The 14688-nt window shown below is 34.8% G+C and overlaps 1 protein-coding gene across 2 annotated transcripts in view; it reads right to left on the reverse strand.

The window, feature by feature from the left end:
* Nucleotides 1-14688, reverse strand: part of TLK1 (tousled like kinase 1) — a 170319-nt gene that overhangs the window by 20657 nt on the left and 134974 nt on the right. For both annotated transcript variants that reach the window (XM_008068950.1, XM_021717697.1), the window contains 2 exons: nucleotides 3557-3654; nucleotides 755-836 (listed from right to left, as the gene is read on the reverse strand). In XM_008068950.1, coding sequence (XP_008067141.1) covers nucleotides 755-836; nucleotides 3557-3654 — 180 coding nt within the window. The remainder of the gene's footprint in view (nucleotides 1-754; nucleotides 837-3556; nucleotides 3655-14688) is intronic.

Consider the following 14688-nt stretch of genomic DNA (forward strand, 5'->3'; position numbering starts at 1 on the left):
AGCCGGGCGTGGTAGGGCGCGCCTGTAGTTCCAGCTACTCGGAAGGCTGAGGCGGAAGGATCGCCGGAGCCCAGCAGGTCAAGATTGCGGTGGCCGAGAGTGGCCACTGCACTCCAGTCTGGGCGACAGAGTGAGACTCCAACTCAAAAAAAAAAAAAAAAAAAAGTATGGTATTAAATGGCTACCTGTCTATCTTGAATCAAAGGGTCATTATTATCTGGACTCGGCTAATGGTGACTAGGTACCATTATCAGAGGGACTGAGTGGGTGGCAAGGACAATCTTTGGTTTGGTTTGGTTTTTTGAGTCAGTGTCTCACTCTGTCACCTGGGCTGGGGTGCAGTGGCACAATCATATCTTACCACAGCCTTGATCTCCTGGGTTAAGGCAATCCTTCTGCCTCAGCCTCCCGAGTAACTGGAACTACAGGCATGCACCACCATGCCCAACTAATTTTTAAATTTTTTACAGAGACTAGGTCACACTATGTTGCCTAGGCTGGTTTTGAACTCCTGGGCTCAAGCAATCCTCCTGCCTCAGACTCCCAAAATGTTGGGTTTGGAGGCATGAGAGACTGCATCCTACCAAGGACAACCTTTTATTCTGGAGGTAAGAAAACTAGCTACAACAAGCACTTTTTTAAAAAATGAGGACATACGATCAGTCATGAAATCAATAACAAAAGACAAGTACATCTTAACCATATTCTCATCTTTGCTATATTATTGTGAAGAAAAGAAAAAAATTTATATTACCTTATATACTTCACTAAAGCCACCTCTACCAAGCAGATGAAGTAATAAATATCTTTCATTTAACGTCGGGTGATCTTTGAACCTTAAGGGTGGAAAAAAACACTCAGGCACACTGAACAAAAAAGTTTCTTCTACATTAAAGTTCCACTTTTTTATTCCACTCCTAGCTATTTCTTTCTCAGTTACTCAGCTGCTGATTTCAAATAACACACAATTATTTCTTTTCATTCTCTACTAGGCTATCTATATGACTTTCACCCATCTTAAAGCTTTGGTGCTCACAAAGCTTAACTTTGTGACAGTTGAATATTCCAGTTCAATGACCAATTATAGCACTCTATACAGACCTACTAATCCCTGTATTGCCAAGAGCTTTATAAAATCCTTTATCTACTCAGCAGGACTCACTTCTCTGGAAAATACACTTTTATACTGGGAGTTATGATTAATCAAGATTTTATAATATTGACATAAAACGTAAAGTAATTATATTTATAAATTGGCTTTCATTCATGATTAAATTTTACTGTCTTCGAATTTGTATAAGATAAAATTTTAACCACCAATTTAAAAAGCAGAGATTTTAAACTTCAACACTTAAAAAAAAAAAATCACTCACTGACAATATTGCTACTATTATTGCTGAATATTTATTATACTTGCTATATACAAGTTGAGTATTCCTTATCTGAAATGCTTGAGACCAGAAGTGTTCCAGACTTTGGAATATGTGCATTATTCTTAACCAATTAAGCATCCCTAATCCAAAAATATGAAACCCGAAATGCTCCAGTAAGCATTTCCTTTGTGCACGACCTCTAAGTATCATGTCAGTGATCAAAAAGTTTTGTATTTTGGAGCAGTTCAGATTTTGGATTTCTGGAACTGGAATGTTTAACCTTTATTAGAACTTACATGTATTAACTCATTTAGTTCTAAACCAAGTCGATGAATTAGGCCCTTTCACAATATCTATTTTACAGATGATGGCACTGCTGCACAGAGGGGTTAAGTAACTTGCTTAAACTTAATAGCAAACAAATGGCAGGGCTTTCTTAGCGGGAAAACATAGCTCAAATATGTGCACTTCCAAAATAAAAAAAAAAAAAGCAATGATAAGCTTTATAACTCCAGATGCAAAAGCATTGTCTTATTTAATTCAAAACCAACTGAATATAGATTTGACAACTTAAGCTTTTTCTTGAAGAACTTGTAAATAAGAGATTTTTGTTTAGTTTTAAGGCATATTGTAAAGCTGTAACAATTCAGTTTATTTTTATCAATCTAAGTTAGATCCAAAAAGTGTGAATATAATTTTCAGAAGTTTATTTTAAATTAGTTTTGTTCCATCTGCTGTATTAGATTTTAATCTGAATTTAGGTTACTCATGACTATATTACTTCATTCACCTCACACAATGGAATGAGCTGACACATATGAATTACATATACACAGATGATTATAAATAGGCCTTCTAAGCAAGATATTCTTATTTAACAAGAGGAATTGGCTGCTTCCAATCCTGATACTCAGAATTAAGTCATGAAGTTTTTTTTTATCACTGCATGAATAGTCTTAAAAAGTAAACAGACACCTCTCCACTCTTTCACACCAACTAAATCCAAGTAGTACACCTTGCTTAATTTCTAACTTCTGGCTTTTATTTTCTATGACACTCATTTCAATAAGAAGGGATTAAGAACAGAAACTATAACTTGTACTACTTCTTTTAAAATTTTTATAGTCAGGGTCTCACTCTGTCATCCAGGCTGGAGTGCAGTGGCACACTTCAACCTCCTGTGTTTAGGTGATCCTACTACCTCAGACTTTTCAATAGGTGGACTACAGGCGTGTGCCACTGCACCTGACTAATTTCTTTATTTTTTGTAGAGATGAGGTCTTGCTATATTGCCCAGGCTGGTCTCAAACTCCTGGGCTCACGTAAGCCTCCTGCTTTGGCCTTCCAAAGGCCACTGTGCCCAGCCACTTGTACTTCTTTTCTGTTTCTTCCCAAATTCTTGCATAATGTTAGATACATGGCTCACTGAAATATAGTTGAAATAATTTCTCCTTCACCACTGTAACATTAACTTTGGTATTTAGTCACACATATTTATAAAGTGCCTACTACATGCTAGCCACTGCTCTAGGCTCTGGGGATGAGCAAGAACAAAACTAAGTTCTTGCTCTTATAAAGCTTACCTTCTAGTGGGAAGAAACAGATAATAACAAAAAATAAATTTGTAACTTGAGATACTGATAAATACTATGAAAAAGTAAAGCCAGGTAAGGATACTCAAAGGGGGAATGTGGGGTGAGGCAAGGACTGCTGTTTTAAAAAACTGATTTTTACAGAAAGGTGAACTCGAACTCCTGAGCTCAAGCAATCCTCTTGCCTCAACCTCCCGAGTGACTGGGTCTACAGGCATGTGTCACTGTCCCTGGAGTAAGGACTGCTATTTTTAGATAGGGTAGCCTAAGGATGACCTCTGTAATGAACACTTGGAGTGAAATAAGGAGTAAGCCACCTAGATATTTAAAAGAGGACCATTTCAGGCAGAGGAAACATCAAGCACAAGAGCTTACTGAGATTGAAATGTTCTTGACATGTTCTAGGAGAACAGCATAGCGAATAAGGTGGCCAGGGACCAGATTATAAAAGACCTTCCAAGCCATAGGAAGGACTCTGGATCTTTTCTAAGTATGAGAAAACACTCCAACAAGGAAATATTGTGTTTATGCTGTCCATGTAGGGGAAGACCTTTTATCATATAAGACAGTGAAATACAAATCATGACTTACTGTGAATTATCTTCATTGTTTATTCTTTTGAGTTCCCGTATGTGCAGATTTCTGACTCTTTCCAAACGTTCAAGTTCTGCCTGTATTTCTGCCTCTTCCTGAAAATGAAGAGAGGGGACTATAACAAGCTCAATTTATTTGCGATATAAAAAAGATATTTTTACCCAAGCATCAATTTTTTTACAGTGATGGGAAGAATAGTGTATTATAAAGTTCTACCAAGTTAAAAGACGAAAGTGTTTCTTTCAATGCCTGAAAGATGGAAAGCGATAAGGCAAAAGCCTATTTCAAGAAGCCATCCTCCACATAAAAATCTATACCTAATGAGATGCTCGGTTTTATTCTGTACTATAAGAAATCTATTTTTATAAAGTCTATACTGAAAGTGACTACAAGGTAGTTGGAAGCTGACTTATAACACAGAATGAGCTGAAAATTTTATTTCTGGTGCATCCAAATTTTAATCTAAGAGGGAATAATTTATTAGAAAGCAAATAAAATGCAAATATTTTTACAATAGCTAAAAGAGGAAGAAAGGAAGAAGATGGAACCACTGATTATTTTTAGACCTTACAGTCTTTGGAATACAAGTGTACACATACACAAAACCTGACCACTCGCTTTGGATAAATCCCATTGCAATCCTAAAGTGACATTAAAACAAAAAATTTCTGGATTGCTGTGGCAGACCTTCAGTTATCAGAGCAGATATAAGAAAGTCCTAAATAAATTTACTTTAACAATCATATAATATAAAATCTTTGATATATTTTTGTCTCAAGACACCCAACTTAAAGATAATGTTTTTATCTAGACATCAAAACAATAAGCAAACATGTCACCCATGAGACAGACATACACATATCTCCTTTGTCAATACAAATCTGAATACTACTAAAAGAATGGATAAGAATATACCAAAATGCAGTAAAAATTTCTAGAAATGCCCAATATTTGAATTTTTTGAATAAATATGTGTTGAGTAAATAAATATAGATTGCCTTGACCCAAATGTGTACCCACTATGATTATAAATCTGGATCACAGGGACAGATATTATTTCTGAATAAGACATTTAAACATTTCTCTGTTTTATTAGTTCCTTTGCTTCTTTTCTTTGAGTAATTTATCTTTTAATATTAAAAAATAACCTTTACCTAAAAAAAATTCTGAAATTTACTTTAAAAATATAATCATTTCATTCAAAGACAGATAACAGAAGTATAAAGTTTATTACACTTATATCTAAGACACAAATTGAATATTTTAAATATTATGAAGAGAAGCGAATTCAATTTGCACAGATTAAAAAACTAAGTATATTGTTTGTACTCCACTTGATCATTAAGGAGATATCGATATCTATCTATATCTAGATAGATAGATAGATAGATATCTATCTTGAGACATGGTCTTGTTATGTTGCCCATACTGGTTTTGAATTCCTAAGCTCAAGCATCCTCAATCTCCCTAGGAGATTCAATATCAAAGATTCATCACAAAAAACAGAAAACAAGTTTAAAAGCTTTGAGAGGAAAAAAATCTCAAACCATAGTTTAGTCATCTTAATTTAGTGAAATAAAGCAGAATAGGAATCTGGTCATATAGGTCTGTCCAGAAGTATGAAAGAATTTAAGTTCATTTACACTACAGAATCTAGAAAGTGGCAACTTTGTAAAACATTTGCTGCTATTATGGGAGGATCACTTGAAGCCAGGAGTTCAAGACCAGCCTGGGCAACACAGTGAGACCCATCTCTACAAAAAATTTTAAAAATTAGCCGGGTGTGATGGCATGAGCCCACAGTCCCAGTTACCGGGAAGGCTGAGGTAGGAGGATGACTTGAGCCCAGGAGTTCACTGTTACAGTAAGCCATGATTACACCACTGCACTCCAGCTTGGGCAACAGAGCAAGAGCCTGTCTCCCTCAAAAAAGCAAACAATAAACAGTAAACTTGTCATTAATTTGACTCTCACACATTAGAAAGCTACTGAACATTTGGCAGGCTGAAAAATTTTAAATAATCTGATAAAATCGTGAAACGTCTAATTAGAATACCAGTTGAAAAGACTTACTTTAACTTTTTTTTTTTTTTTTTTAAAGAGAAGGGGTCTTGCTCTATCATCCAAGCTGAAGCGCAGTGGTGGGATCATAACTCACTACAGTCTCAAATGCCTGGGCTCAAGCAATCCATCTACCCTCCGCCTCCCAAGTAGCCAGGACTACAAATGTATGCCACAATGCCTAGCAAATTAGAAAACTTTTTTGTAGTGATGGGGTATCATTATGTTGCTCAGGTTAGTCTCGAGTGATCTTCCTACCTTGCCCTCCCAAAGCTCTGGGATTGTTTTAACTTTCATTTTAAATTGTGGAATGGGGACACTATTTCAACAGGGAATTTATAAGTTAAATTTTATTAAGTCATAAATATATAATTACAAGATTCAATAGCTTGTTGATACATCCAATTACATTTGTTTTATAATTGTCTGATGACTATACAATGGTAGTAATCAATATCACAAAATAAATACTTGTTAAAGTAAAATGTATATCTATGTCAATAAATTAAGGCAAGCTTCTTTTCCTTCTAAAAACATGACAAATATGTCCTATAAAATCTTAAACAATAAAGCAAAGCCAAGTTTCATTCAGTTTAATAATTAAGTTTACTGAAAAAAACAAAATGTCAGTAGTACTAGGGAAAAAAAGATGGATTCTGGATATTTAAAAGGAAATGTCAAGAAAAGAAACTATAAATGAGTCTTACATACAGAAAGACATAAATTCACCATAGTCATAATTACACCTTTCATCTTGTACTTAATATTTTACAATATGTTGGACCTTAGAACAAAGCAACACACTTCTAGGGGAAAGATAATTCTGTAACTCTAAAAATTCCACTGAGGAACAAATATAAATACTGTTATGGACTGGATGTCTGTGTCCCCCCACAAATTCATATATTGAAGTCCTAACCCCCCCCAAGTATGGCAACAATTAATCAGGGTTAGATTAAGTCCTCAGGATGGGACCCTTATGATGAGATTAGTGGCCTTGTAGGAAGAAGAGACCCAAAAAAGGTCATATAAGGACAAAGTAAGAAGGTGGTCATCTGTAAGCCAGGAAGATAGCCCTAACCAGAACCTGACACCTACTAGATCTTGATTTTAGACTTGTAGAGTCTCAAATTTTGAGAAAATCAACTGCTGCCGTTTAAGCTGCCTATCTGGTACTTTGTTATAGCAGCCTGAGCAGACTAACTTGTAGTCAAATGCCAGGGCAATACATCTAGCACCCTCTCCTCAGAGAAAGGGGCAAGGCCCAGTTTTGATGTGGCCCCAGGGAATAACAGTCTAGAAAATAACTGACTTATCTTTGGTACAGATCATTTCCAAAGATTTATCCTCACAGGCTACACTTTCCTGGCTTGAGATTGACATTAACCTCTGGGTTATCCTCAGAATTAATCTTTTTCAGAGGGTTCAGGAAAAGAGGATGAACTAGGCTTATCCTCTGAATTCATCATATAATGGAATCCTTATACTCATGGCAAAAGTAGACCATATTAGTAGAATGAAAGAGAGACAATCCAACTAGCTAGATTCTGCTTAGTAAGAATACCAAGTTTCATCCTGGATTCATCCACTAGTTGAGAGTCCTTAATTAAAGCAGAGAAAATGTAGAAGAAACATAAGTAAGACTAGATTGTATTAGAGAGAGGTAAATGTGGTGTGATTAAATACACAACAGAAGGACATGGCTCTTTTCTCTTTAAATAAAAAGATACAATGGAAAATTTAACAGCACACACTACAGCTATCTCAACAGTATTTTAAAATAAGCGCTACTATTCTAAATTATTTATATAAAAACCCAAGTCAGAAAAGTAAAGTGGCATCTCAATATTGTCTTGTTTACGTAACCTGCAAAAAAACATCACTTTCCAACACTTTTAATTTTTTCTTTTTTAAAAGATTGTTTTATTTTTATTACACATTTATTTTTAGAGATGAGGTCTCACTATGTTGCCCAGGTTAGTCTCAACTCCTGGCTTCAAGCTATCCTCCTGCCTTGGCTTCCCAAAGTATTGGGATTACAGGCATAGCCACCATGTCTGACCAACACTTTTATTTTTAAAAAATTTATATGGAAGATAAATCTCACAGCAATTTAGCCTGAAGAGTTTGTCCCTCACCAGATCTTCAGAAATGTTTTCTACTTGTAATCAAAGTCTCTTCTGGTGACTTGTATCTCTTTAGTTTAACTCTCTAAGCCAAAAGTAAGTTGTACCAACGTAGAATTTCTGTCAAATTCCAGGTTAAAAATGCAAGTAGATGTGGAGTATTTTTGAACATTTGTCATAATGACATTTCAAAAGGCAATTATTAAAAGAAAGGTGGAGTATGTAGCCATTAAAGTTATAAATCTTAAAGATTTATAAAGTGCATTTTTATACGTAAAATACAGCGCCTGAAAAATTAAACACACTAAAGTTATTTAGCAAATCCTGACTGTAGGTTACATGTTATTCCTACCTAAAAACTCAAATTCTAACAACCATCTTTCTATAAAGGCAGCATAAAATAGGAAGCATTTTGATATATCATTCTTAGCTTGTTTATAATCTAAAGGGAATAAGTTCTGTGTGGCCTATTATTAAAATGGTGAAAACAGAGAAAAGCATAGTTTGGAACAGTCTATCCAACAGAACCACAACAATATTACTTGGTTTAAGAAAACTAGCTCAGAATTAGGTTTCAAAAAGTTTTAACACCAAACTCACTTTAGTAATAGGAACACTATTAATTCCTTAAAAGTTAACACTTTTAAGTCCTCAAAAAAATTAAGTTTTAATTTCATAAACTATTTGTAATGTCATTCTAAAAGTTTATCACTAGGGAGGAAAGTAAAAGAGGAAATTAACAAAAGGTATTATTAAAATCTAATGGATACCACAGTAATCCAGTTTGTAGCAAAAATAAAATATTAAAAAATAAGCACTGATGGAAAAAAGGGCAGTGCAGAAAAAAAGAATTAAGGAGAAAGCTGCCAACTTCCTTCAAATTTACCCTTATCATATGCTACCAGATTATATGCTTTCTTATTTCCTAAATATGGATATGTGAGATATGAACCAACTGAAATATAAACAAACCAACCAATCGCAAAAACTACTTAGATAAAGCAGGTCTGAATTTATGTCTTTTTAAACTACTCTCCATAATCATATTTTTGCTTAAGTATAACTGTATAGATTGGGGAGAGGAGTAGAAGGAGAAGAGAGAAAAATTATGAAATTATTGGAGTTTTCATTCCTAACTATGTAAATACTCCTTCTCCTCTCATACCCTATCCCTAAACTGGTTATTACTGATGAGAGCATACTGCATCTCCTTGGGGTGTGTTCAACTAGCTTAGATAATTATCTTAGGACCTATACTCTTAATTTTTTCCTCTCTACACACTTCAACTCCTTTTAGGAAGAGGGGAGTGGTGATTTAGTCTCCCTTCAAACACATAAATACATATATTAATACCCCTTACTGGGAATGACTGTTAAAATAGGCAGGTTTTGATTCCCTGTCAGTTTCCCTACTTTGTCTAAACAAAATAAAAACCTACCTCCCAGAGGCAAATAAATGTAAGAGTTCAACTAAATGGCAAAATTTAAATATTTAGCGTGCTTCTTCAAAAACATTTATGCATGCTGTATTATGGGAGTTAAATTCCTTAATATTAAACCCTAACTAAGGTGCTGACACCAAGCCCTAGCACAAGTAGGTACGATGCCTTAGTACAGTATACTGTAGCCCTTCTCCCAGCTTTCTGCTTCTTTTTTAACCTAGTCTTCTACATTCTCGTTATGCATATGAGTATAAATGGCATGGATTTATAGTTCTGATTGGGAAGGGTCAAGCAACTGTTTTCTTGTTGATAGTAATTTCTGGACTGAACTCACAAACCTAAATTAATTAAGCGCTGCTCTGATGACTAACATAACTTCTGAGATTCTTTCTAAAATGTTTTTAATTCCATTGCCTATACAACAACTCGATTAATGTTAAACACTAGAAAAGTAAAACACCTTTTACCTCCACATTCTCATTTTGGTAACTGAACATTATCTACTACCAAGTTAAGGTGTGTGATTCTAAATGGGGAAAAACAGAGCCAGGAATGTTTGTAGGTTCATATGAGGGTAGTAAACAAGCATAACAGTGAGTTTTCCCATCTATAGCTCATTCCACGTTCTCTCACCATAGTCATCTTTTTTGGACTACTACTCATTCTTAAATGAAAAACAGTAGTCAGGACAAAATGGAAAGTGCAGAAGTCTAGCACTCTTTTCCCATAAATACCAAGAAGTCAGGAACCTCATAACATTCTTCAATGGGCTTGTGACTTTCTAGTATAGTACACCTTCACCAGAATTCCACTGACAACTACTGCCTACACAGACAGCACCTTATGTTATGTCCTTATGTTAAACAACATACAATGTGGTTGACTGTAACTGAGGGAATTCCTACATGATTTCTTCTAGTCCTGGCTATAAACAGAAAGATGAACATATAGATTTAAAGATTAAGCCCTCTAGCATTATATTGCTTGATATTTTCCATTCAAACCTAAAGTGACAAGAAATGTCACATATGCAAACTTGTTCTTTGTTGTTATAAGGATTTGATAAATCAGATGATAATTGTATTCTAGAAAGAAAGACCAAAGGGGATATCAAACTTCAAGAATATTTGGGAGTCAATTCACCTAAGACCAACGCCCTGTATTCTCCACTGTTCAAAAGGCTTGTAGACAATCCATTGTCTTCCATTTCAACTAGTTGCATGGTCCACTGTGAAGGAGTGAGAAAAGAGCTGTGTACTTGTTCTTGACCTGTAAAGATTTCATCATGGAAGATTAATACTGATGCTGCTGCTGCCTGTTACTGGTTGTTTCTCTTTGCAGGTGCCAATATCGGTCAGAGAACAGGATTTCAGTGGCAGAGTTGTTGCTATACTGTTATCTCTTCAGAACGGAGGCACAAGGAGAGATGAATGCCACATCGCAAGGAGCAAAGGAGAGAGAGAGAAAGAAATGGTGTCAGGTGGCATGTTGGATGTGATTTTTGATTTAGTAGAGATTGAGATGACTGTAAATTGTTTAGCTGATTCCTTCGGTCTGCAAAGATACATTTGTGTTGGTGCTGGTGATTCTTGACTAATCCTGTTGCAATTACAAATTGGTTATGTTTTTCCAATGAAACTTCTGGCACTTATATGTAGGCCTTATAGGTCAAATAAATACACTCTCACACACATACACCAAAACACATACATTAAAGCCTATCCCTGCCACACTAGATGTCAACTTTCTATATACACTCTCCAACAAATCATATATTTAAAATCAAAAAGACAACAAAATAAAGAGCAACACATACTCACATGCTGTTCATATCACAAACTTGAATAACAGTGGTGCTAAGGCATAGTGGTCCTAATAACTTTCACATTTTTTATCTCCAGCCAGGCACAGTGGCTTGTGCCTGGAAGGCTGAGGCGAGAGGATTGCCTGAGCCCACATCTCTCCAATAAATAAAAAAATTAGCTGGTGGTCTGCGCCCATGGTTCTCGCTACTTGGAAGGCTGAGGTGGACGGATAGCCTGAGCCTGGCAGGTCTAGGCTGCAGTGGCCCTGAGTGTGCCACTGCACTCCAGCCTGAGCAACAGAATGAGACTCCCTACTCAAAAAAAAAAAAAAAATCTTATTTCCTCATCAGTTAGGAGTATTATGGTTGGTAACTTGTATCTTTTTAAAAATATTATGACTACAGAGAGAATCTATTATATTTTACAAGGGAGTTCATTTTTTAGAATTTTTTTAAAAAGTTGTAGATGCTAATTTTATGACAATCCTTGAAAGCATATTCACACAGTTTTCATCAACCCCAGAATAATGATCTGATTACACAATCAACCTAGCAGAGCTTTTGAATCACAAAGACAAATTGTTTCCCCATAATTAGAATTTATCAAAACAGGATCAGCCGGGCTCGGTGGCTCAGCCTGTAATCCCACACCTTGGGAGGCTGAGGTGAGTGGATTGCCTGAGCCTGCGCATTCGAGACCTGCCTGTGCAACTTGGCGAGACCTCATCTCTACAAAAAATCAAAAAATTAGCCGGGCATGGTAGCACACGCCTGTAGTTCCAGCTACTTGGAAGGCTGAGGTAGAAGAATGGCCAGAGCCCAGCAGGTCGAGGCTGTGGTGGCCGGGTACAGGCCACTGCACTCCAGCCTGGGTGACAGAGTAAAAAGACTCAACTCAAAAAAACAAGACAAAAAACAGGATCAACCATAAGAGCAAAGAGATATATGGTTGGTTAGTTTCCTTAAACCCACAAATTCTACACAGGACACAGGTACATAAAATGGGGTCATTTGTAGTTTTGCCTTCAAGGAACAACTTTTTAAAGATAGAGTATTATTCCCTTTGCAACTATAAGCTTTTAATAAGTGACAATTGGTGAAATCTGCACATAATTACTGGTAACAAAAAAAGTGACCTGTTCTTTTTGAAGTAGTTTCAGGAATAATTTGTATAGTTTCCATATATTTTATGATATAGTTCTAGTCTGTGAAAGCCTTAAGATATTTTAAATACTTATTTTAGAGAGTATTTACATTTTTACCAAAAAAGTGCTTTCTCTGCTCAACTTTAAAAATAAATTGTGTGAAAATCAACATAAGAGTGAAAAATCAATGTATCAGCTAATAATAAATACTGTTTTTGATGCAATAGTCACTAACATAATTCCCAAGGAAGAAAATATATGAAGGAAAGTGAAAGAGGAAAAAAAATGTATGTGAAAAATGATGAACTTAAAATTGCTTTCCTTTATTTGTAATGAAAATGAAATAGCATGTTTCCAAAACAACAACAACAATAACAACAAACTTAAGGAAAAATAAACATTCCCACTATCCTATGAGAGATGCAAAGAAAGCTACAAATGAATTAACTTTTCTGGATACAAAGAATCAACTTGCTGTCTATCCAAAGCAAAAGAATTCTAGAAATAAATCACATGGCCACTAAAATAAGAGTGAGAAAAGCCCCATGTTCTGGCTTTGTCAATTACGAGTGGTATTACTTCAGACAAAGAATATACAGAAGATCTCCGCATCTGAGAGTTAAAATTATTGTTCAATAAAAAATGGTTACAACTTCAAGGTCTATATGTAAAAAGTAGTATTATGTTAATTCTCTTAAAATGAAAATTTGAATCATGTCTGAAACAGGCAGAGTATGACAATAAAAGACTTAGTGAAAGAGTGAGCAATGACTGTATAAACTGATAACAACAGATATTAAAGAATTATTGATACAATGGGAATAAAAAAGCGATGCTGCACAGTGACTCTCCAAATTTCAAAAGACAAAACTAATAAGCCCATACATAGTTTATATTAACTTTTTTTGGTGGAAACTAGAAACGTCTAGATATTTTTGTCATGTATTACTTTTGGAGGTTTCTGCTTGACTCTCATTCCTTATTCTATCGCACTTAAACAGTTTTAGAGTTATTATTTTTCTAACCCTATAAAACAGCATAAAATATGAACTATATTTACATAATGATTCATTCAATGATTAATATATTTTTTCAAATTTCAGTTTATTCAATTATTATTATGAAATACAATGCATGTCAGAAGTTATTTATTTTAAGAAAAAGTAAACAGGCCACCTATTCTCATATGTCCACACGTTAGGGACTTCCTCAATGAAGTTTTGCCCTTCAGTACTAATGAATTTCATCTAATAATTAATTCTGCTTAACATTAACAATTTATTAAAAGGAAACAGAGAATGAGAATCACCTTTGTTAATACAACAGTATGCCAGGCTCCAAATCTAAACACTAAACTAATATGCCACAAGTTACATATTCCCTGGGCAGGATACAATGGACATCAAATATTCACAGACAAGATCAAGAAGACAGAATGATAGAAGCCATATTCATACAAGTTGGAGGTATATTTCATGTCAGCATAGGGAGCTAAAACAGAGGTGGTAACATCTTTTTTCTTGACTGAAGCCTGTTTCTGTGTGTGTTGAAAATCTGTCTAATCTCTTTTGCAGAAAACAGAATGACCTATTTTTAATGACCTACTTTCCAAATGTGCTTTAAAATGCCTAACAACTTTTTTGTTTTTCTTTAAGTAGAGACAGAGTTTCAATGTTGGTTGGCCAAGCTAGTCTCAAACTCCTGGGCTCAAGCAATCCTCTCACCCCAGTCTCCCAAAGTGCTAGAATTATAGAGATGTGAGCTACTATACCTGGTCTTTTATTTTCAATACATGTAACTTACTGCTTATTATTTTTTAATTGTACAACTGAAAAATACCCATTTGTAAGTAGGCAACTGCTATTTATTTATGTTCTATGATAAGCAAGGCACTTGCTGACTTTTGTTCTCTGTCTATACTAGCAGCAACTTTCTTTATAATGCATTCATTCTTCTCACCCAAATAGTCTCTCAGAAAGAAAATGTAACTATTCATGACATGAGAGTATGCTTCAGCATTATTAGTTGATCCATTCTCCCAAAGTATTCAATGACGGAGGTCAAAGAGAAGAAGAATTGTATTATAAATTAGTTAAGAAGAAGATAAAGTTAGAAATCTGAGATTGCTCAATAAATGTGAAAAAAGCTGTAAAAAAAGGCAGGAAAAAGATTATGGAGGGGACAATTATTAGAATGAGTAAATCGAAAAAAAGTCAAACACTGGGAAAGAGAATAATATGAAGGCTTGAAGAGAAGGTAGTATTCTAGAACGTTTTGCAAATGTTTATTTAGTACCTAGACACATAAGTATACTTAGAAAATAGAAGTGTTTTTCATAGAAACCAAATATTTTCAAAGTATGAGGAAAGCTTTAAAACTCAATCAACCACCAACCAATCAAACACAAAAATAAACCCTTATTTGAAACTTTCTCAAGGTATGCTTTTTATAACACAAATAGCCAATTCATAATTAAAATGCTTTATAATTTCAGATTTTATAACAGGTTTTCATAAAATAAGGCACATACATAAAATGCTATCATTACCAA

This window comes from Carlito syrichta, unplaced genomic scaffold, assembly GCF_000164805.1.
Source record: "Carlito syrichta isolate Samal-C Ts95f unplaced genomic scaffold, Tarsius_syrichta-2.0.1 Scaffold109683, whole genome shotgun sequence".
Taxonomy (NCBI): domain Eukaryota; kingdom Metazoa; phylum Chordata; class Mammalia; order Primates; family Tarsiidae; genus Carlito; species Carlito syrichta.